The following is a 22,857-nucleotide window of genomic DNA, read 5'->3' as shown; positions in this document are numbered from 1 at the left end:
ATTAAGAGAGATCTGGACCCTGAATGCTTGGCAAGTTCTGGGGCTTGATGCTTAGCACCATCTATACAGCTGGAGTTGGCATTGCTCCACTGATATTGGCCTCTTCAGGGGGATGCAGTGATTTATACTGGCTATAAAATATCCTCAAAGTACAATTCCTTTGGAATCAGAAAGATACTAACGTATTGTAGTTGCATTTGCCTGAGATTCTTTTCAGAGCAATGAATGCTGCAAAAAGTTTCCAGCTTTATTCTAGATTAGAACCACCTGAAAGGGATAATCTTCAAGTTAAATGCATGCCTGGTGCGCAAGCAATGTGAGATGGTGCCAAAGACACTTGCTTTACAAGCTAAAGACCAAACATTGTCCGCAGTGTTTATTTTTCTCTATAATCAATGTACTTAATTAATCAGCTGCACACTGAGAAAGTGCAAGGTGGCTAATCGCTTTAATCATTAAGCAGTGGTATTAATTTTCACTAAGGCATTATCCGTGGAAAGTAAATTAAGATTGTTGAAATGAGAAATGCACAGGGGTGGAAGAGAGCAGATAAGGACATTTCTGCATCAGTTCTGGCTGGCGCTTTTGAAATTGGCTTGTGCCTCTCTCCAGGGTTTCTCCAAGTAATTTTTTTGGAAAGATTTTCTTCTTCCATTTGGGCAAGAAAAGTAGAGGAAAGATGTTAGTCCTCACTGTTTGCCATGGAGGGACCTGGCATTGCTTTGTTTTGTTTTTTTATTACCTCCCTTTCTGCAGACCAATTATCTTTTGGAACTGGCCAGAAATCTTCCATTAGAACATTATTTTTGCTAGTAAAGATGAGTGTTTTATAAAATCAAAGTGTCCAGGGGAAAATAAAAGTGAAATATTTTTATTTTGGATCAGTTCAACCTCATTTTAAATATTTGACTTCTAGAACACTCTGAATTAAAACAGCAGCAAAAAAATCCCACTCTGGTGCATGATCTACTTGGGAGAACAGGGCCAGATACACGGTCCCCTGGAGGCAGTGCATACCGTGCAATTTTAAAACCAAGTTCAACAAAATGAAATAAAGAGCTTCTCTTTCCCCAGAGTGAAAATACCACATTTTGGGTTGAAAAAGGCAAAAACATTTTGGAAGATTTTTCCATTTGCAGACTTTTTTTTGTTTTTCAAAGAATAGTTATTTTAACAGCTCATACTGTCTAAGATACTAACCAGTGTTGAAATCCCTGAATATCCATCAGCACTGAAATGGAACTTAATTAAAATTCGTGCTGTAGTTACATTTTGGCTACCAAGGTATCACCAGGGAAGTCTGAATTAGATGGTGCATGTGGGGAACACTAGTCCCTCACAAAGCTTCATCAAAATTTGGCAGGTGTTAGGGAGAGCCTTTTAGGTCCAGTGTTGATTTTGGCAAGGAGAGTCTCAAACCCACTGTTAACTAGTGGGCATGCAGCTGGTTTTAAAAGGAGAGTTTTGGCCAAGCCCTTTGGATAAGCCAAACTTGCAGAAAAGGAGAGCAGGGAGGCACGAGGAGTCCGCTGTCTTCTGCAAAACCATACTAGCCTAAATGCAGTAGATAAAGATGCAGATGATCTCCAGTACTTTAAACACCTCTCCTTTACTGTGCCTGTAAACTAATTTGGTTAATTTGAAATTAATTCAATTTTCTCTGTCCTGGCACTTCATCTTGACATGGTTGTTTGCTTTGCATTGTTTGATTTTAGTTGTATGCATTTATGTTCTCCATATTAATATTTGACTTCTCAGTAGCTATGTAGGTGGTTAAGATATTTCTAAACGCCTGCCCTATTTCAGATTGCTTTGATTTAAATATAATGTTCTTCATTTCTGTTGCGTTCCCAACGGAAGCAATAAGCATAATGAACATCTCTTACAGGGGAACAGAATAGCAGTGCACAATGTCTAATAAAATGTTGGCCTCATTGAAGTCAATGGTATTTTTCCCATTAAGTTCAGAGCAATCAGAAATTTGGCAGGTCATATAAATAACAGGTTTGTAATGTTTGTTCTACTGTGTATTCCTTTTTTTTTTAAATCATCACGGTAAGAGGTATAGGCTTCCTAGCTTCAACTGAGCAAATAATGATACCAAGAGCTGTGGAAACATGACTGCCCGGGATAACATGTTTTACTGTAGAACAGGAGCTTGTATTTGATGAAACTGCGGCCACTTCCAGTGCTGTGTAGCTGTTGTTTGGTGAAAGTTAAATGGATATGGTAGTTGGAAATGTTCTGCAGGCAGGTTGTGGTCTGGATTTTATTAAAGGAGGTGAATCTCCCTTTGGATTTGTACAAAGGAGAGAACAAAGGCTGTGCTATGTTCAAGGACTTCGTAATTTCAATGCTAGCACATGTTTTTTCGAATTACTTGTTGTGAGAAACTAAATCACTTTAATTCAGTGGCACTTAACTCATTTGCAGAATTGGTCAACAGCGATACCATGTCTGACTGATGCGATTGTGAATCTTTCTTTCGGTCAGCTAATGATGTCTAGGACATTTCTTAAATTTAAGCATCCAGTAAATTACTGTGAAAACATTAGCTGTGATCAAATGTATTAATCTTTAAGAGAAGAACCTGGAATGATCACGTACTATTTAAAAACATAAACACTTGCAAAATGTAGTATGTGTAGATTTACATGAGAATGTCTGTTCTGAAGATCCCACCTTCTCTCCCTGAAATTTTGGATTTAGCTGTCCATTGGTTTTGCTGATTCCACATGGAATAAGCAATGCAAGCTTTTTAATGAATGCAGAAGCATATAAATTGGTCCATGTCTTGGACCCAGCATGTCTTGACAGATATTAGTCACGTTATCAATACTCCCCTGGGATGCTCTCGAACTATGCTAATGAGGTCAGCATGCGACCGGAATAAAACAGGGTACATCTTCAAGACCTTCTGACCCTAAGGCATGTAAGTCAACCTATGTTTGCTTTTTTGTGACAAAAGAAATGTAGATAATAGTTTGCAGAGTCTCTTCTCTGAAATGTTCACCTGCTTTTGATTCACCTACAATGTCACTTTTATGTGTCCATTCATCCTCTTGTATATTCATCCAATTTAGGTGAAACACCAGTTGAGCAGTTGTTAACCGTTTCTTCTCTTGTCAGCTGAGAAACCTTTCAGAAGAAGGAAAATACCCAACCACTTTTCTGTCTCATCTGTTCTTACTTTCAGTTCCTCTGTATCACCCGAATACCTCTCCCTGTCCTCCCCTCTCCATAACCGCCATGGACCAGGTCTGTCTGTTGTAGCTAACTCCCCAAACCATCTAAGCCACTTTGATTTCCCTCTTCTGCAAAGCCGCAGTTTGCCTGTTTTGTAACAACATGATTGGTGTAACCCATTAAAGTGGTCACCCTTGATAGGAGTAGCATTATAACTGCATGTCCACTATTTCTGCACTTTGCTGTGAGCATTGCTGATAATTGATCAGTTTTTAATGACTCTGACTGCGATGCCTTTGCAGTCACAGAGAGTGATGTTGGTGCCAACTCCTGCTAGCCACACACAGCAGCAGGGAAGTGTTTGCTCTCCCAGTGCAAGTGGCCACTCTTTGCCCAGACCATGTCACGCTAAACAACTGGATTCGAAAGACTGCTGAGTTTGTACCGCAAACTCTGAGCTGTAGATTTTCTTCCACTGATGGAAAAAATTGTCCCTTATCTACCATGTGCCACTGAAGACATCTTTTTGCTGAGTGTGATCTGAATCCTGCCTGCTGTGTTTGGTGGGAGAGCGTGTGGCAGATTTTGGTAGACTTTGGATTGGGCTTATTGAGAGGAGCAAGAGGACTTAGCTCCCCTTCTCTTCCAGCTCATCCCTCAAAGAGGCTGTAAGTGCTGGCTGCCATCAAAACACTGCAAACACAACCTTCACTGCAGCTGAGCACCCAACACGTACTTGACGTACTGACAAACTTGTCAGTTACTTCTTGCAGGAATATAACTAAGAATAATGGACCTGAACCTCATTCTCTGCTGCCAGCTTTATACCTCTATTACTCTCTCAACTTCATTAGGTCACATTAATACATAACTGAAGTATCTGAAGGGGGAAAAAAATCCATGTATTGGAAAGGGAATGTGGGACAGGTTTTTAATAAAATGGAACACTAAAGCTGGATGAAGCATTTGTTCACAGTATTTTTCAGTAAAAGTCATTGCACTCTTTGTATTTGCTATTATGATAAAATAATTCAATGGCTCATGTATCTCTAGCCACTCAGATGCCAGGTTTTTTTCTTCTTTCCCCCCTGAATTAAAGAAATCAATGAGTTCATTCCATAGTCTGAAGCTTTAAATTTGCTACTTGCCCTGAAAATCTTTAGCAGTAACTAGTTGCTTAATTTATTTTTATTTTATTAATTTAATTGTCTTAGCAATGCGCCTCCCTATGAATATTCAGTACCTCTTCAGTATGTTGCAGGTATAGCTTAAAGATTCTTGTGCCCCGCCTCTGAAAATTAAGGAGTGTTTGCCTAAGCAGAAATAGGTTTCTTTTTTTTTGTAGGTTAACTTGCTCTTGCCTTCAGAGCTCTGGTTCTAAGTAATTAACAACTGCTTCAGGTTTCCTCCACATCAACCTGAAAATTGTGGAGCAGGCTAAGAATGCCAAGAGGTGAATTGTGAAGCAGCCTCTTTATTATAAGCACAAGTTCATTTGGCTGCTTGCTTTTTAATAAAGTCTCATGCCTGCCTCAATTTCTTACGCCTTTTCCTATGCCAGGTGAAGATGCAGGGGAGAGGAAATGGAGGATATTTCAATGGGCTAGTTTTATTTATAAAACTTCATTAGGAAAAAAATAATAATTCTCCACTTCTTGAAAAAATCTGCCAGATCTAAATTTTCTCTGCATCTCTGTGATTCTTTTTTTTGGTCCTGTTTGACTGTATACCTCTGAGCCAAGCATTAGCAAACAGCCACAGAGAGTTAGATGGCATTTAGCTGGATGTATTTGGACTTTCATTTTGTTTACTCTACTGGGAAAACATTCAACAGTCTTGGTACCTAAGAATGGAATTGATAATTTAGTCTCTTTGAAGCTTGAAAAAGTCTGTGCTTAGATCCACCCATGTAGTATACAACAGTGCTGTACTGCCCAGGTGCCTTATCCCCATGTGAAGCAGCCTTCCTTTTTTAAGATGCTCAGATGCTGAAGAGCACCAGCCGGCAGTGTAACTTGTGCTGGTTTTCTGATTTTGTCTGCAGGGGAGATAGGAAAGAAATTAGTGGGGAAGAAGTAAAATAACAGGTTGTGTGACACTGTAGTGCCAAGTGATACGTAGAGAAGATCATCAGTTACTCGGCAAAGGAAATCTGTCTAATCTAGAAAAAGAACACAATGTAAGATGATCTCAGTGAAGCAATTTTTCTTCATAACTTTAAAAATAATGCTACCTTAATGGAGATAAATACAAACGTTAACAGGAGACCCCATGTCTTTTTCAGCTGCATTTTTTAAACCTAAGCAGTGAAAAAGTTTCATCTTAGCAAAGTAAGAAGCTGCATCAGAGGCGAGACAGTGAACATGTCTTCCTATAAATTCTAATAACTGGATTATTAGAATTGTTACCACTTGTTACCTCAAATATTTCTACTGTTAGAAATCATGCAGTAGTCATCTGTTGTTTGTAGTCAGTTTATCCTCTTTTGGCTGTAATTCTACTAGTTTTTCTTTTGATCTAATCCCAGATGCTTGATGAGTGTTAAGGAAATTGAAATAAGAGCTTTTTTCAGTGATTTTCATTTCAGAAAATGAAATCACCACTGCAGTGTGCTCTGTACTTGCTTGTTCTGTGGCCAGGCAGGGCCTTTAGTGAATACCTGAAACTGGACTGCCAGGAGGGCGTATGGGCACCTCAAGTATTATTCAGGACCCAGCACACTTCTCTACTTCATCCGTTTCAAATGATGCTCTGATGTATTATTCTGTGACTGTTTTGAAAAGGAAGATGACAGAAAAGTGTGCTGCTATCTTATTCATTATTCGAGATCTGGCTGGTGTTGTCTGGCTGAGTACTTTTATGATGTACCTGTAAGAACTGGGTAAAAGGCTTATGTTTCTGGGGGGAGGTGATGATACTCACCAGCAGGGACTTCGGTCTCTAAGGTTAATATTTTTGAACACAGCCCATTACTTTGTGGATATATTCTCAGTGTTGACAAGGTCTTAAATGCAGCTCTGAATTTGCTGAATAGTAATATGGGACATGTAAATTAGTTCATGTAGAGGCAGAGCTATTTAAGGAGTTGCAGGTTTTTTTCATTTCCATTTAAAAAAAACCACAAACCAAAACAAAATATAACAGCATGCTTCCCATGGCAGAGAGGAGAGGGTTTACTGTATGACTACTGACTTAGCAACAGTGCCTCTGTTTTTCATTAATGACCTTTAAGCCTTTCAGCACTCCTCCTAAGCAAAATACCACGTTGCCTCCTTTTTTGCCTCCTGGTGAGCATATTCCATTTTCTTAAGCTTGTGTGTACAAAACTGAATTTCATTTTCCCACCACATGATGTTTGGTGTTATTTTAGTAAAGTTTCTCCAAGATGTTACATGTTGTAATTTGAGCCCAGGGGTTTGCTCGCTCTTTGGATCAGTAAAGAAATCAAACAAGCAGAAGGTATCTTTCTGCTTTAGATCTCGAAGGATTTGCAGTTGCCTGAAGAGGGTAAGACCAGATGCCACCTGTGTTAAAAATGTTTCTCTTCTTTTAAAAGATACAGATCTCTGGGCTAAATTTACCAGTGCTTTAATGTGATGAATAGAATCAGACTGTGACCAGCAGGACATGTGTCTTTAATTGTTTGTCTCCTGGAGTAGCATGTGAGCATAGGCACATTTTTTGAGTTACGGAGAAAAAAGAAGTTTATGTGAATTACTCTTCAGAGGTTTGTAAAACCATATAAAAAATTATGGGCTTGCTGCATTATTCAAGGTACATAATTTTATTACAGATCTGAGCAACACATGGGACAACTGATTTATTGTTATTGTCATATTTTAAGTAATGAAAGTTTTACACAGAAGATTTTACTACATGTATTTTAAAAAGTACAGGGCAATTCTTTGGAAAATGCCAGTCTAAGCTTATTTTTAAGGAAAACAGAATTTTATACACAGGCAGAAGTAATCTATTTGTGTCGTGGTATATAAGCCTTTACTTAATAAACGATTGAAAGAATCTCATCATCTGATCCAGTACTCTTCTGTTAGCAGCTGACTTGGGGTAGAGTCTAGAAAGCAAAAACAGAGATACTCCTTAAAATACAATACCGTTCCTCTCTGTAATAGCATTTTTATTATATAATAGACATTATTTATAAGCAGTTGTGTATAGATGGTGACTGATAAACATCAGGTTCAAATTGCTTTGCAACAATGAACTGGTTTTGGTTGAACATAAGGCATAGGATTCATCTTGTTCTAACACTGTATGCCTAATGAGTAGTCTAAGGCTAGACTGCAATTTGTGATCAGTGCCTAAGATTGGTGGCTTGAGTTGCTCTCTAGAGGGAAAAAACCAGGCAACTACCGTAGGTATTGAAAACCAAATGTTGGACACTTCAAGTCTAAGAGCAGTAGCTGCCAGTAGACTAGTTTGGCATTAAAACTGGAAACTGAATCACCTGAATTGAAAAGCAAAATGTTTTCATTTCGGTGTGCTGTTTCAGATCCTCATCTGCACTGTTTTTGGTTGCCACCTCCCAGGTTCCTATCCTGATTAGATTTCCATGTTAGCAATAAATTCCCTCTTGCTGCCTGCTGGGGAGTCCAGCCTGTGGAGGAGAATGGCAGACCACAGATTTTAATATTCACTTTCCAAAACACAAGATGAAATATTTTAGCTATCCTCCGAAGCAGTTCCCTTTTTGGTCCAGTGTTGAAACATTTAATTTGTCACTGGTTTATGCTTTTAAAAAAAAAAAAATTTAAAAAGGTTGAGGCTTAGATATTTGGGGATTTGATCTTTGAATTAGGAACCTTTAAATTAGGAACTTGAAGCAGGCCATTTGTACTTGTCACTGCTGTTTCATTACCCATTCCACTGCTTCCATAGTGTGGGCGGAATATTCCTTCATGAAGCTGAAACTCGCTGTCTTTTCTCAAAGACCCTAATGAAGATAAATTGTGCAGTCAGCAGTTGTTTTCTTTCCAAGAATTCTTTTTAATTTTGCACTTTGTGGATGGTTCCTGCTACATTAGATATCTTTTTCATTTGAGTGCAGTGATCCAAAATCAAGCAAATAAGAGCTACAGGATGTGGAAGAGTGCTGCACAACTTTGTTTATAGCCTGCCTAACACAACCTTTCCGTAAGCTGACATTTGGTTACATGGGACATGCAGCAGAGCTGCAGGCTGCTGTAATGTGGCTGAATCGTTCATGCTGGAATCTCTTTGCTTATCACTACTCTGGACACGAGTGGTACATCTGCACAGCTAGAAGGGCTTTTCCATCCATGGCTCTTTGCATAAGGGAATTCTATGAGCGGTTGATAGCTACCATGAGGTGCTTGCATGTCTGATGATGTCCTGAAAAATCAGCCTCATCAGACCCCCTTTGAGCTTAGGGTCTATGTAAGTAGGGACTGCATTTCTTCCAGATAGGGAAAAAAACCACAGCTGACCCATGACCGAGTTTAAATTCTCATCTGTACAATATTTTTCGAGTGAAAATGGAAGTTCTGGCTGAATAAGAAGCTGGCAATGTGTTGAACTAATGACATTTAGTCCTGAGTTAGACCATACCTATCTGAAAGAAACTATCCGAAATCACTGGAACTAAGCTTAGTTATTTGCAGTCTGCATAGTTTCCAGGCCATGTCTAGTCCAAGGCAGTAGTGTAGGAAAGTTTTTAATTTGTGATTGAAATGCATTTCTCTCCAAAGGTTGCCAAGCTAGACTCTGTGACAGAGTAGGTTTTATCTGCTAATTAAATTACTCAAGGAGAGTCATCGTTTCTATTTTGACTTCACCATAGGATGTGGTTCTCCAGCTTGTCCTGCTAGGAGTAGATGCTGCACTCGTTAATAAAGAATAGGACTGGATCTTCTGTTGACAAGCTCATTTCTTTTTACTGCCATGTATTGGATGAAACCTGGCCCCTTGCACAAATCCTTGTCACAGCTCCCCTGGACGCTGCAGAATCCAAACTTCCTCTGTTGCATCAAGATGGGATGTCTGTGCCACACGGCTTTTTCCAGGTGCACTGGGTGAGGCCCAAAGTCTTCTAGCTCAAGAGCCTGCCTCCCACAGCAGCCAGTAGTGGATGCTTGGGGAGCAGTATGGTTACCGAGTCAGAGACTGTGTGGTATCTACCTGACTATGGCCTCCCAGCTTCTAGCATTCACTGTTTTATGGACTGTTGGAGAAGGAGGAAGCACAGCATCCAATACCCCTTCCAGATTTATCTTCCGTTAATTTGTCTAACCACTTTTTTATTTCATTCAGGCTTTTAACCTCTGTATTGCTGGGGGGCAATGAATTTTGTAACTCATTACATGTTCTGTGGAAAAGTACTGCTTCTTGTTTGCTGCTGCTTCTACATCTCCCCTCTGGTAATTTCTATGGATTCCCACTAGTTCTTATAAGATGAGAAGTAGTAAATAGTAATTCCCTGTCCACCTTCTCTGTGCTCTTCATGATTTGTAGACCACTGTCAAATTCCCCTTCTTTCCCTGGCTGAAAAGTCATGTTCTGTTTACTCCTAGCTCATACAAATCTATGCCATTCAAAGTGCTGTATAAGCAGCTGTGGTAATTAAAAGAGGTGAATTAAACATATACCTGGGCACAGAGACTTGGAAGCACTGAGAATCTGTGGCTATAGCTGACATTATTGGAAGGCATCTTCAGGCTGAAAATCAGGGCCTTAGTTTACAGGTACGGAGGGATCAATAAGGATACTCACAAAGGGATTCAGCTATGTCTGAGCTGGAGAACAGCATCAAGCCACATGATAGGCATTCTGCAAATCTCTGCTCCATTCAAATGCTGCAAAATATTTATTGTCTGTGCTGAATATAAGCCACCAGGCTTTCTGAAATGATTACTCAAAAAAATTTCTATACAGTAACTTGAAAGATACTTAGTTTTACCCTCCAAGGATCAAGGACAATTGTCCCCTTTTCATTCTGGCACAAGAGTTTTTGAGAGTTAGGGGTTTTGAATCCAAAACCCAAAGACTCTGGTGCTACCAATGGACTGTCTATTCATGTACCCCAGGAGCTGAGAATCTGCTGAAGGGAAATGTTTTTAGGAGCAAAGCTATTCATACACGAGTCTCAAATTATCTTCAATAGCATGCTCAGCCAAATCTGAAAAAAGAATACAAGTACACATTAATTAAGAATTAACATAATTCTGTTCCTTGAGTATGGTGTTTATTAAAATATAAACTCTGTGAACATACGCTTGAGAGGAAGCTTCTAAATATTTTTAAAAGCTTAATTTTCAGTCACCCTTTATTTATTTTTTCATTAAGAGAGAAGAAAGAAGATGGCACTTGACTTTCTGAAACTTTTTTTGTTTCTCAGATATAGCATCCATTTGCTTCTCAGATATAGCATCAAAAAGTTGCTGAGTGTCCTTAACTCTGCTGATGGGGCAAAATCAGGAATGATTTAGATTTATATGAAAAGCAGAGACATGGGGTGACATTTTTCAAAAATGCCTGAAAGCCGCATTTGTTCAGACAACTGAAGGACCACGAAAATATGCAAAGGGATTGTCAGGCATATGTGCTGACCACTAATGCAGTTTTCACATTTGAATTTTGAGCAACTTACATTTTTAGGCATTGAAATGCTTTCAGAACATTGACTGTTTGTTGTAGTACCACAAATGAGTTTTTAAAAAATAGTTTTATGATGGAAGACCCAAGTGTCTGGTCACTTCCACCACTGCTTGGAAAACAGGCTTTAACCTTTGTCCTGCCACACCAAGTAGCATAACACCTACATACTCTTGTAAGTGTTGATGAACAGTCCCTCAGTAGTAGCCTGAGCTCTCACACCACCTCACAATTAGACACGCTATTTGGAAATACTAAGGCTTTGCACCCCAGAAAGCATCTTTGCTTGCTGGTGTGGGAAATGCATACCACAACAGGGACCAGTTTATGTCCAGATGCATCTCACAGAACAAAGAGGGCAAAGTTTACTAACGACTCTCAGCTCCCCCTCAGTTTGGGTTCCACTTCACCCTGCACATCTGTTTTTCTGCTGATTTACTGAACCTCTTTGTGTTTTGCAGAATGCCAAAGCCAGCTATGACTTCAGCAGTAATGATCCCTACCCCTACCCCCGCTACACAGATGACTGGTTTAACAGGTAAATGGGTTTTGATCAGCCTGCTCCGCACTTTGGTTTGCCTTAGAAATTATAAGTGTTGGCTGATATTTGTGGAATGTCTGTTTTCTGCTAAATTCTGTGGTTGCCGAAACAGAAGCTGCAGTCTCACTACTGCTTGAAAATTAGAGGTTACTTCTTCCTTCATTTTTTTAGGTAGCCTCTAGATAATGCTGAACAACATTTTATGGTTTATAAATGAAGTTGTTGCTTCAGAAGAGTATATGTGTAAATTGTTTGAATGGGTGATAGCCACGTACCATTTTCTGTCAGCTATCCTAGGACATTATGGTAGCTCAAATCTGTATATGCTTAATACAATTTTGACTGGTTTCCCATCTTCTGAGGCAGTATCACTGCTAGCTAATTTTAAAGGGAGTAAGCTGGAGACAGGAAATGGCTTTGGGAGGAAAAAAGTCTTTTCGTCTGATTATAGACTAAGAAGGCAGAAAAGCAACATGGTGTAGGATGACCAGTTTAAAAAAATTAAATCTTACATAAGTTCTGAATCATCTGTCTTTTACTGATTTAAGGACAGTGTACATGGGTAGCATTTCAGGGCTGATTCTGAGATATTTCTAACTGCTGGAGGAATTAAAGTCCACATACACTGGCTGAGAACATATTCTGTTGTGTTTATAAACCTGGAATCAGCAGTGCAGCTGTGCTTGTTGTGTTACTTCTCCTGAACACATCATGATTGCCCAAGACCCACTCCTCCTTCAATGTGTTCTGAACTTAGCCAGCTTCCAGCAGGAGAAGGTCTGGTCCTCAAAGTACAGTATAAATATGAATAGCCAAAAAAGAAAGGCTTCAGATTTTAGGAAACGTGACCTTTTTTGTTTCCCAAAACTCATTTTTGGTTAGAATGGAACAGAAATGTGTGTCAACAGTTTTTAAAAAAAACTCTGTGCCCTGGATTCTGCATCTGTCCCATGAAAAAGCCCGTTCTGTCAGGCTAACTGCTTCCAGCAAGATATAGCATAGTCAAGGGTGCAGAGTCCAAGGCACACCCATAAGGTATGTTTATTACCTGGTGATCTCAGCATCCAGCGTCTCTGGCTCTGCAGCATACTCCCCAGGGTCTGTAAATTTGTAAAAATTGTTTCAGGATATTTTCAATGAAATTTCCAGAAGTCTTCAAGATGCAAATGTATTTGATGTTGCCAGCATTGACATAACAGCAGCACTGAGAATTTGAAAACTTTTAAAGATTTCAGGACTCAGTTGTAGTGCTTATCAAAAAATATTTCAGGCCTATTTGGTGTGGTTTTCATCTCTAACGTAGTGTGGGTGTATGAATGGCCTCTGAGTTTTGTATGGGGTTTTTGTTTTTATTTCTAAAGAAATCAATTCTAGTTCTGTCAGAATGGCACAACAAACATGGGGAGCAGCTGTGCTTCCACCTCAGACACAGGCTTCCTGGAACGGATCAAACAGATTTAGGAGCTGTGATGTCCTCCTTTGTAGTCCTGCCATTTTTCAGCCAAAGCAAGATGCCAATGAGATTTCTCCTTCATTTCGGGAAAGGACATCTGACACTTTTAAACTAGTATGAATCCAATTAGTGAATGGGAAGTCGGAGAAAGAGTAGGGCTCTAATTTGTGAAGGTCTGCTGCCTTTCTCACTTTATTTATGCAAAGGATCTTTGTAGGAGAAAGATATCACTTAGCCGTGGAGCAGCACAGAGGAAAATTAAATTTAGCTTTAGTGGGTAATGGTAGCTTCTGTCATTTTCAGTGTGGAACTTCATAAAACTGTGTTCTGCCAAGCCCCATTAACACTGATCGTGCTGCTATCAAGTATTTTATAGTGGGGCACAGTTTGCAGTCCTCACGTGTTCTGCAAGGTGGCCCTGGAGGCAGAGTTACCTCCTGAAGTCTCTTAAAACGAGCCTCGAGCATCCTGAATGTGGCAAAGGTTATGGTCTCTGCCCCAAGTGCCTCTGGCTAACTTCAGGCACCCAAGTGAAGAATCAAGGGTGAGCAGCGTGGTCATCTGTGACCCGATCTGTAATTATTGAGAACAACATGATTCAGGTTTTCAGAGAACTGCAACACTTTCTTCTGTTTCTTTTCTTGAGGGGTGGGGAGCTCAAGTCAACAAGTCAGGAGGAGAAGAGCAATGCAGAAGTTGCTTTGCTGATTTCCTTCATTATTCTTTCCAGAAAAACTTGATGCCTAGAAAGTACAGCATTCTTTGTCATGAACCTTGACGTTTCTTTGGTGAGACAGAGAATTTTCTCTCTTGCAAGGTGAATCGCAGGAGCAATGCATTCAGTAAAGCATCCCTTTCCTGCCTGCACAGTTCAAGAAGGCTTTAAGATGCAAGATTTCATGTTTTCACCAGGCTAAGATGCAAACCAACACACCATATCCAGCTGTTCAGGAGTAGTCGTGACTATGCTTTTCTCTGCGTATTTCTTGGCTATACTGTTAATCAAGCTGATGTGCTCATATATAAGCTATTGTCATAACTTCCGACTCCTGAATTATTATTACTGGTAGGTTACAACTGTCTGCCTATGGCAGTCTGTCTGTCCATATGTGTAGCTGCAAAGGTGTGTCTGAATAGAGAGTAGTTACACAGAAAAGCCATTCGGAGAAACCTGCAATAAAGGCTCCATTTTGCTCAGTTTGCAGTCAGTGATGTATCTCCCATTGAATTTTATGCATGCAGGAGGATCAGACTCAAAATAGGGTAGCGTAATATCCCTTTTTCCATAAAGAATACATTTCTATGTGAGCGATTCAAGTGATTTGTGGAACAAGAAGCAGAGGACTGTTTTTTACGGAGATGAACCAAGGGGCTTTTGTGAGCTGCCAGCTGCATGTGCAAAGTGTCATCAGACTTTAAGAAAAAAAGGGAGAGGTTTTTGCACGGAGTATTTCATTAATTGCAGCTGCTCTGCTTGTAAGCACAGATTCCCCTTCCACTTTGTTCTTTTTAAGGCTGCTGGAAGCACTTTAGCCTTTCCATCTAACAGCCACTGGCCTACGAAACCAAGCAGAGTGGGTTTTGGAAGGGGACAGTGTGGTGCCTCGGGCAGGGAATTGCAGTCGGGCAGTTCAGCTGCTGTTGCAGGGAGAGGCACATAGATGATTGGGCAGCCAAGGGATTTATTCCTGTGCTTGCTGTACTGACTGCTTGGCTGTGTTCAGACACCACAGGGGACCAAGCTGGATAGGGGACACTGGGTGCCACATGGGGCAGGGCTGTGTTTGAGCCTGAGGAGCCGTGGGAGCAGTGGAAGAACCTGAACCAAGCCCTGTTCCCAAAAGCCAAGAGGCAGCTCCACAGCACTCAGTGGTTTTTAGGAACCACTTTGGAACTGCCTGGGATTTTTAACACCCACTGCTCCTGAACCACATTCAGTACCTTGGCATGTACCACGTTGTGCAGTGCAGAGGTACCAACAGGAGTCAGAGATGGCTTGGCCTTTCTGTACAGCCCTCTGATTTCTTGCTGTGAGCATGCAGAAGGCACGATTCAGGGCTCCCCATCTCAGAGCACTGAGATTACGAATTTCTGTCATGATATAAATAACCAATAATTATTTCCATTCCTGTAGCCTTTGTATTCTGTATGTTCTCTCACCCAGATAAGAGTTAGCTGGGAAAAAATTATTCACTATCTTGGAAACCCATATTCTTTAGGGGTAAAAATGTTCTTTACTTATTATGGGTCCAAACAAAATACCATTGAGTCAAGGAAAGAACTCCCCTTGGCTTCCAGACAGCGCTCATTAACAGGATAAAAACACCTGCTCCCTTCCTCCTCATTTTTCAATCAATACAGTGGAAACAATATAATAATTGAAAATTTGTATAAACAGATTTAGCAGCTCTTTTTACCTGCAGTGTTACAACACAAGTGTCAGGGAGGAGCCACAGCACTACTGCTGGTTCTTGGCGTGTGTGGATGCAGGCAGAGAGGCACGTTCCCCAAAGTAGGGGAGCGCTTTCCCTTGTGCAAACACTCAAATGCTCAGAAACTGACAATGTCATGTGAGTGAAAAGGGGATGGCATTTGCCCCACAAAAGTGTCCCTCTGAGCTTTGCATATTTAACTGCAAAAGCAACTAAAGTGGTCAACATAGGCAGATCGTCCCAGCTATTGAGACTGCAGCTCTGCATAGCCCTCCCCCGGCGGACAGCTGAAGTGAGGAAGGATGAATCCTGTCCTTTGCTGTCTGCAGAAGCATTACAAAGCAGACGAAAAGGAACCCCAGTGAAATCTGTGCCACCTCTGACTCTTTTGAAAAATGTGTTGATAAAAGGGCATGCACAATAGCATTGGCAGTGGGTTTTAGAAATAGAAATAGTTTTAAAAGACAAAGCAGAGTGAAATTTTCATAACTAGTACAGATACGTTATTTAAGTCAGCTGAAGGCAAAACTGACTTTCAATTGAATCAGCCTCTCTCTCACGTTAGGTTTTCACGAATGTTCATGTAAAATGGTTGCATTTATATAATGTTTATGGAAAACTTGCTCTGCATGCTACTATATGGTTTACCTTTGAAGTAACTGGGTCATAGGTGAAAATATTCTTAATTGTTTTCTATCCCCTTGTTTTAAACATTGAAATAATAGTGAAGAGGTGAACATTGGAGAGAAAAGCTGTGATTTGTGCCTATGACATGGGTCACTTCATAGAAATCAAAGTGGGTTTATCAATGATACATGAACAGCAAATAGGGCTAAATTAGAAAAGTCTGCTATTTGCCATTAATAATTCAACCAAATGCGTTTCCACTAACTCACATGTGATTTTTTTTTTTTTTTCCTCTAGTCAGCAGCACAGTATCTAAACCCTGAGCTGCTGGAACAGGTCTGCTTACAGTCTCCATCATGTGGGCCAGTGTGCTGGGAAAGCGAGGTGGGGGAGAGGACCTTCTGATAAAATCTTTTCACCAGGAAGGTCCTAATACAGTTTTTCCCTCTGTGAAAGAAAGAGCTCACCTGGCAATGTCACCGATTTTTTGCACCCCAGCATCAGTCAAGACAATTTTTTTACAAAGCCATTTATTCTGCTCTATGGCTTGTAGCTAGCCCACAGGTGACTAGATAATGAATGCCTAGCAACAGTATATTTTTTTCACAGTTCCTTGAACAAGGACATGAGGGAAAACCTGCTTGATTGTTGAAAGAAATTTCTCCGGCAGCTGAATAAGAAATCTGTATCGCTCTCCTCTCTGCCCCCTTTGTAAAAGGAACTCACGTGACATCTTTACCCTTTCATGATCAAGACACTATGTACATTCAAGGCCAGTCATTTTCTTTCGTGAAGCTGCCTTTAAGAATATATTCTTCCAAGTACAGCAGGAAAAAGAATGTGTTGTTTCTCACCCCTTTATTAATGTTACACTCACCTTTGCCAGAGATGCTTAAAGGGAGAGAGAGAGAGAAAAAAGATGATAAAACAATTCTGCTTCCTCCCAGGATGGTTTGTCTGGTACTCTGTATAGCCTTTATAACACAGAACTGCTAATTGCATGAATCCTTAGCATGCTATAGGAGCAATGCCAGTTTTAATGCACAGAGTGGATTGATGTGAGCAGTAGGATGGATTCATATTGATTCAACATCTTAAACTTAAAAAAACCTGACAGCAGCACAGGTTTTACTAGTTTCTCTGCTGCTGTGCTGGTTTTTTTAAACTATATTATATTGTCTATATTTATCTTCTCTGTGGTTTAATTTCTATGATGAATTAGGAGAAAGGAAAATGCAATCTGCCTTCCTGCAGGACTGCCTCAGAGACACTGCCAGTTAAAGGGTCTCTGTAAAGCACTTCAGAGACGCCAAGTGTTCTTGAAATGCCATGTGTCAGCCCAAACCTGGACCTCCGTGTCAGAGCAGAGACATTACCCACTTGAGCAGAAAGCAGTAGCTCTGTGAGCTGACAGCTGGAGCACCTTGTCAGCTCTCCTGGGAATTAGGCACTGGAGGAGAGGGATGCACATGCCTTGGGTCTAGCCAGCCAGGCCACAGCTCTGCTGCTGAGGAGTGCAGTGACCCTTGTGACTCCCTTCTGCTTTCCAGCTCGATACTGTGCCCACCTCTTTCCATAGCATTTTTTTTTGCAGGCAGGGATACCTCCTGATACATGTTTGAATAGCAAAAAGGCAATCAGACTTTGTTCTGTGGGGTTCAAAATAACAGGTATCACACTGTCAAGTCACAAAAGTAAAGGAATTAGTATTGATCTTATTTTTACACTGTTCTATCAAGGGACTGTTTCTACTGACTAATGGTTGGTAACAAGGCAGAACCTGTTTGACAGAGTTAAAAAGAAAAGGTCTGAATAACTTTACAGCTAAATGAAGCGTAAGTATGCATGTTAACCTCAGAGCAAGCATCGCTCATACTGCAGAGGGGAAATTTATTATCTCCTGCTTCAGGAAGGAATGAGCTCGTCCGAGGATCCAAATACAGCACTGAACAGTTTGCCATGGAACGGTTTTCCTCTGAAGTGCTGGGAGCTGACTGTGAGGCAAAAACAAGATTGCGCTGATCCAGCTCGATTCAGCACATGCATTGGCTGGGGTTCACGTGGTGTCTCTGTCTTCCCTTTTGCAGCCATGGGACAAGGTGCGCGGGAGAGGTGTCTGCTGCTGCCAACAACAACATCTGCGGCGTCGGAGTTGCATACAACTCCAAGGTGGCAGGTACGGTAGCAATTCAAGGTGTAAATGGTCCTTACGCCACTGTGCCTCAGGCAGAACTTCTGCAGAGACAGGGAGCATTGCCCAGGACAGGACTGCAGGTTGGCACCAGGCCATGTGTTTATTACTTTTCACAGTAGCTGGGGAGAGAGGAATTTCTTCATGGCTTTGCCTTTTCAATTGAGGGCCTTATATAGCCTCTTTAATAACATTGCAAAGGAACAGCTCTGCTCCTTCTTGCGCCAACTCCTGTTTGTATACTGATTTTCAGTGCTGCTTCCCCGCGTAGTTGCAGAATCATTTGTGACAAATCTCATTTTGCAGGAGGTATACTTAGAAACTATTTGAAAAGGCAAATCCCGTGCTGCTCTTATTCCTTAGGCTTTCACAGGGCCAGGCCTGCAGTGCTGTAAATCTCTGCGGTCATTGATTTCCTCTATTTTACAAACGATGCAGAATGGTAGGAGCAGATGCACAGAACGAAATGGGTGGTGCCTAGCACCCAGCATTCACACCTCGGGTATGTTGGGTATTTTTGCTTCTAACTACCTCGTCTGCACTGATAGACTGAACACAGTGATTGGAGTGAGTTAGGCTCTTGGACAGCATGTGTCGGTTTAGTTTGATCTGAAGAAATCCAGTTTTCCCGCTCTAAGACTGTTCCATGATGAGAACCGAGCCACAGCAAGCAGAGGCAGATGCTTATGAATTTCACTTTCATTCCGCAATCCGCATGAAAACACCAGTGTGGATGCACCCATTGCTTCCTGGGAATGGTTCACTCTGTGTGTGCATGGGCAGCTCTGCTCTGCTTGGCCAGTCCCTGTTTCACCGCGGAGTCAGAAGAATCTGGGGAAGACTACATTTCACCTGTCACCTACACAATCAAAAGGTGAATCTCCGCAGTAGAAGGGCACCAAGCAATGTTTGCTAAGCTGTTACCCCAAGAAATATCACTGAGAGTTAGTAACTGGCCAGGCAGGTCTAGTGCTTGTCCCCTTTCTTCAGTAATGCTAACGTCCCCTGCAGGGATGGGACATTTCACAAAATTTGCATTCTGGCAATAGCTACTTTTAGAGGAATGTGAATTGAGGCATGGGATTTTGGCTGGACCTCATCTGTATTATTAGCATAACTCTACAACTTCAAGCTGGTTCCTTAAAAATCAAGAGGTGAAGGCCTTTTCTGATGACCAACAGCCTACAAATAGCCTTCCATACTTGTCCACTTCATCGCAAAATCCCACCAATTTTTGGAAAAGCCACCCTTTCCTGCCTGGGGACAGCATGCACCTGTAGCACCACCGTGTGGTCAGTGGGAATTTGGAAACTCATTAGAGCTGAGAGTCTGCTACTGATGTGATTCAAGGTCCATGTTTGGAGATGGAATTGGAAGTTTGTAGCCAAGGTTCTGGGGCACCGTGTGTTTTGCTTCTGTACCTCTTTTTTGCCCTAAAGTCAAACCAGATGGCTTGGCTCCTCCTGTTGTTCCCCCACCTCCCCGGGGTCAATAATTAATTCTGTGGTTTCCGTGCAGATCTGCATTTTACAAGCATGTGAAGGGATTTCTCACTCATTGAGTTTGACTTCATAATTTCTAGCTTGAATTAGCAGATGAGGAATATCCAGCTTGGGTCTGGTTTCTATTTGAAGTTTATACCGCTTTTTCCAGCCTCACATTTGGCGTATGGATTTTGTGTTGAATATCGTAAAAGCACTGGCTTCTAAATTGGGGTCCTTGCTGGCATTCACACTGTTTGGCTCTGTGGTACTGATTTCTGTCCCATCTGTGTCCTAAAACTGTTGGGAAAACTGAACTTCAACTCAAGCCTGCAAATGAGAGTTGGAATGTGTCCCTGGTTACTCAGGTCTCATCCAAAGGCCACTGGGAGGTTGGCTATCAGTGAAACTGTCCTGTGGGGGGGGGCATGATGGATGTGAGGGCTTGCGCTGCTATCTTTGTCACTCTCTCTGGCTCGCATAGTGCCAACACCTTGAGGTTTTATGAAGTTGGCATGTCCTAGGATTGTATCGTTTAAACTCTAACTTGATTTCTACTGCAGTGTGGGTTAAAGGAAGCAGGTCTTAGTTTGCTTCTTTCTCCAAATACTGGCCATATTTTGCTATTGCGTCTGCATGTTGACACGATGATATTTTTCCAGGAAATTTTTGTGTAGTGTGTTTCCCCTCTCTGATTACCTTCTGGAGAAAAACCAAAATAAACAGAAAAATTACTTGAAAAACTAATGAAGTGTCAACACATCACTGAGTATAAATTAGAGATGGGGGGGGGCGGGCTTAATCCTTTTCCCTAGTTGTTACAAAATACTATTTTAAACATTATTAATATTATTTAAATGCTATGAAATGCTGAGATGGCTGAATACTACTGTTTTAAAAGTGTTTTCAAATAGATGGAAAATATTATGTAATTAGAAAGCTAATAATAAAGTGCATTCTCTTTCTGGGCCACGCTGCATCGCTGTGGCTGGGTGTTTAAGTGCTGCCATCCTGCTGGGTAAGCACGCCCTGGTGAAATGTGAATGGTGAGGGCAGAATTACTGAGTGGGTGAAACTGCCAGTGAATTAAAATACCTGTAACTGGGGGACTTCTCCAGGTGCTGAGATTTCATCTTGTGCTGGGTAATGCATAATTCATGTTTATGGTGATTAAATCTACAGGTATTCGAATGCTCGACCAGCCATTTATGACAGACATCATTGAGGCTTCCTCTATTAGTCATATGCCTCAGGTCATAGATATATATAGTGCCAGCTGGGGACCAACTGATAATGGAAAGACTGTGGATGGACCTAGAGAGCTAACACTGCAAGCGATGGCAGATGGTGTGAACAAGGTAACAGTCTTACTAAATAATCTGGGTGCTGGGGCAGAATGATATGTACACACTTGCGCTGAAATCAGTGACTTGGGAATACATGGTCCTCCCATAGATGTTGCAGAACACAATGCAATTGTGTAAACTATCCCAACTTTCAGCGTATTCCAAGGTCCATTGATGTTCTCTCTTCGATGTTGTGGCATTGCTTTTATTGTAGAGTCTTGGGATACTGTGCTCTCTTGCATGGAACTGTTAATCTCTAGTCAGCTTACATACGCTTTTCATATGCCATCGCAGTCAAAATGGAAGAGCCTGATCTTGTAAATATTCCCCAGGTTGAAACATCCGGCTGTACTACTGACATCACATTGTTTTGGTGTGCTACCAATTTAATTGTCGTTTTGGATTTGTTGTGTTTTTTAGGTCACTCCTATATGGTCATTATTATAGCTGTGATTGAACCACAATTGTTCAGATGTCTATGGAGTAATATTATTCCCTAGTAGCAGGAGCCTCCTTGTTTATTCCCACTTTTCCACCTCCTCCTAGGAACAGTCTGTGGTCTTTGTTAAAGGCACTCAGTATCATCCTGGAATCTGTTAAACCTGTACTCTATTAGAAGGTTGGGTAAAATGTGTGCCACAACTCAAAAAGAGAACAGATCAGTCCAAAACAAACAAACCAACCTTGCATAGCTCTGTCTCCATCTCTTTGGTGTCATGCAGCCAGGACAACCACAGCTGCTCCTGGTGCTGTAGGGAATGAGCCTCCTCCCCTTGGTTGGTCGTTTCCATAATGAAAAGATGTGAAATTCCCCGGAACATCTGGGGTGGTTTTGTGTGGGAGCTCCGCAGTTATTCATTTTTCCATCCAAATTATTTCTTCCTCTTGCTTGTGCCAGTTTCTCCCACTCTTCATCACCACCTTGCTGTAAGCAGCACATTGTTTACCATGTTTTGTGACACGATAATTAGATCTGCTGCTGTGGTAGGTAGTGAAGCATCTAAAGCTTTCTCAAACTCTGAGCCTCAAACGTTTTGCCTGTAACAGGTGAATTATAGTCATCTTCATGCTCTTGCCCATAAAATTGGCAATGTACTGCAATAACACAGGAAGACCTGTCACAAATTTCTCCTTAGTCTGCTCAGTTTTGCAGTATAAACTTTATAAATATCTCATGAGCTCGAAGTCCCTCTGAAGTCATCTTACACAAGCTGTGTTTCTTCTCATGACTTTCTTTCATTTATCTAGTGTTTCCATGAAGATCCCCTTAAATACTCCTGTCGTGGGGAGAATCTTTCTTAGGTATGTGACACAGTAGATACACTTTTAGCAACACCTTGATGCCTTATAGTTAGTGGATACTTGATCTTCTTTCCACTACTGTTGGTTGGAGCAGACATAAACTCTGAATATAGAAAATTCCCATATAATTTTGTGTAATTCTCCTCCCATGCAGAACTTGTCTAAAAGTAACAGAAAAGGCACTAATAACCCTGGCAGGGGAATGCGAATTAAACTTAGTAGTGGTATTTTACCCTCTCAAGAGAAGCAGATTTTAAACTGTAGTCTTATTTTTTTGCAGTTTGGTATTTAAAAGATCTTTCAATTAACTTGCTGTCGTATCGCCATATGCCTTAGTTTGTGGGGTTACGCTGGAATTAACCTTCTCTTTGAATGTTAAGTATAGGAGAAGGGATTTTTCTCTTCTGTTTTATTGTCTGCTCATAGTCCCATACTTGGGAGTGTTGGGCGTATTGGTTTTTTAATGCCTTCCCCTCAGAAGGGGAATTCTCTTTAAGAAATAATTTGCAGTTTTAAGATCAGAACGGGCCCTGAGATCTCTCGGGTTGAATGCTTGCGAAGGAGAAAGAATGGTGACGGTGAACTGCGCTCTGGGAAGGATTGCTCTCGTACCTTATCAGAAAGCATAAAATTAACAGGAGAGCCTGCATTAGGAAACCACTTCTGTCA

At 41.1% G+C, this 22,857-nt stretch overlaps 1 protein-coding gene across 1 annotated transcript in view; it reads left to right on the top strand.

Annotated features, from left to right (window-relative positions):
• LOC104082042 (neuroendocrine convertase 2-like) overlaps positions 1–20,898 on the top strand; it is a gene marked incomplete at its 3' end in the record, with an annotated part of 60,865 nt that extends 39,967 nt beyond the window's left edge. The window contains exons 6-8 of the mRNA XM_009585000.1: positions 11,277–11,353; positions 17,956–18,044; positions 20,723–20,898. Of these exons, the coding sequence (XP_009583295.1) occupies positions 11,277–11,353; positions 17,956–18,044; positions 20,723–20,898 (342 nt within the window). The remainder of the gene's footprint in view (positions 1–11,276; positions 11,354–17,955; positions 18,045–20,722) is intronic.
• Between the last annotated feature and the right edge of the window lie 1,959 nt (positions 20,899–22,857).

The sequence above is a fragment of the Fulmarus glacialis genome, unplaced genomic scaffold (genome assembly GCF_000690835.1).
Source record: "Fulmarus glacialis isolate BGI_N327 unplaced genomic scaffold, ASM69083v1 scaffold11679, whole genome shotgun sequence".
In the NCBI taxonomy this organism is placed as follows: domain Eukaryota; kingdom Metazoa; phylum Chordata; class Aves; order Procellariiformes; family Procellariidae; genus Fulmarus; species Fulmarus glacialis.
This window is presented reverse-complemented; position numbering and strand designations above follow the sequence as displayed.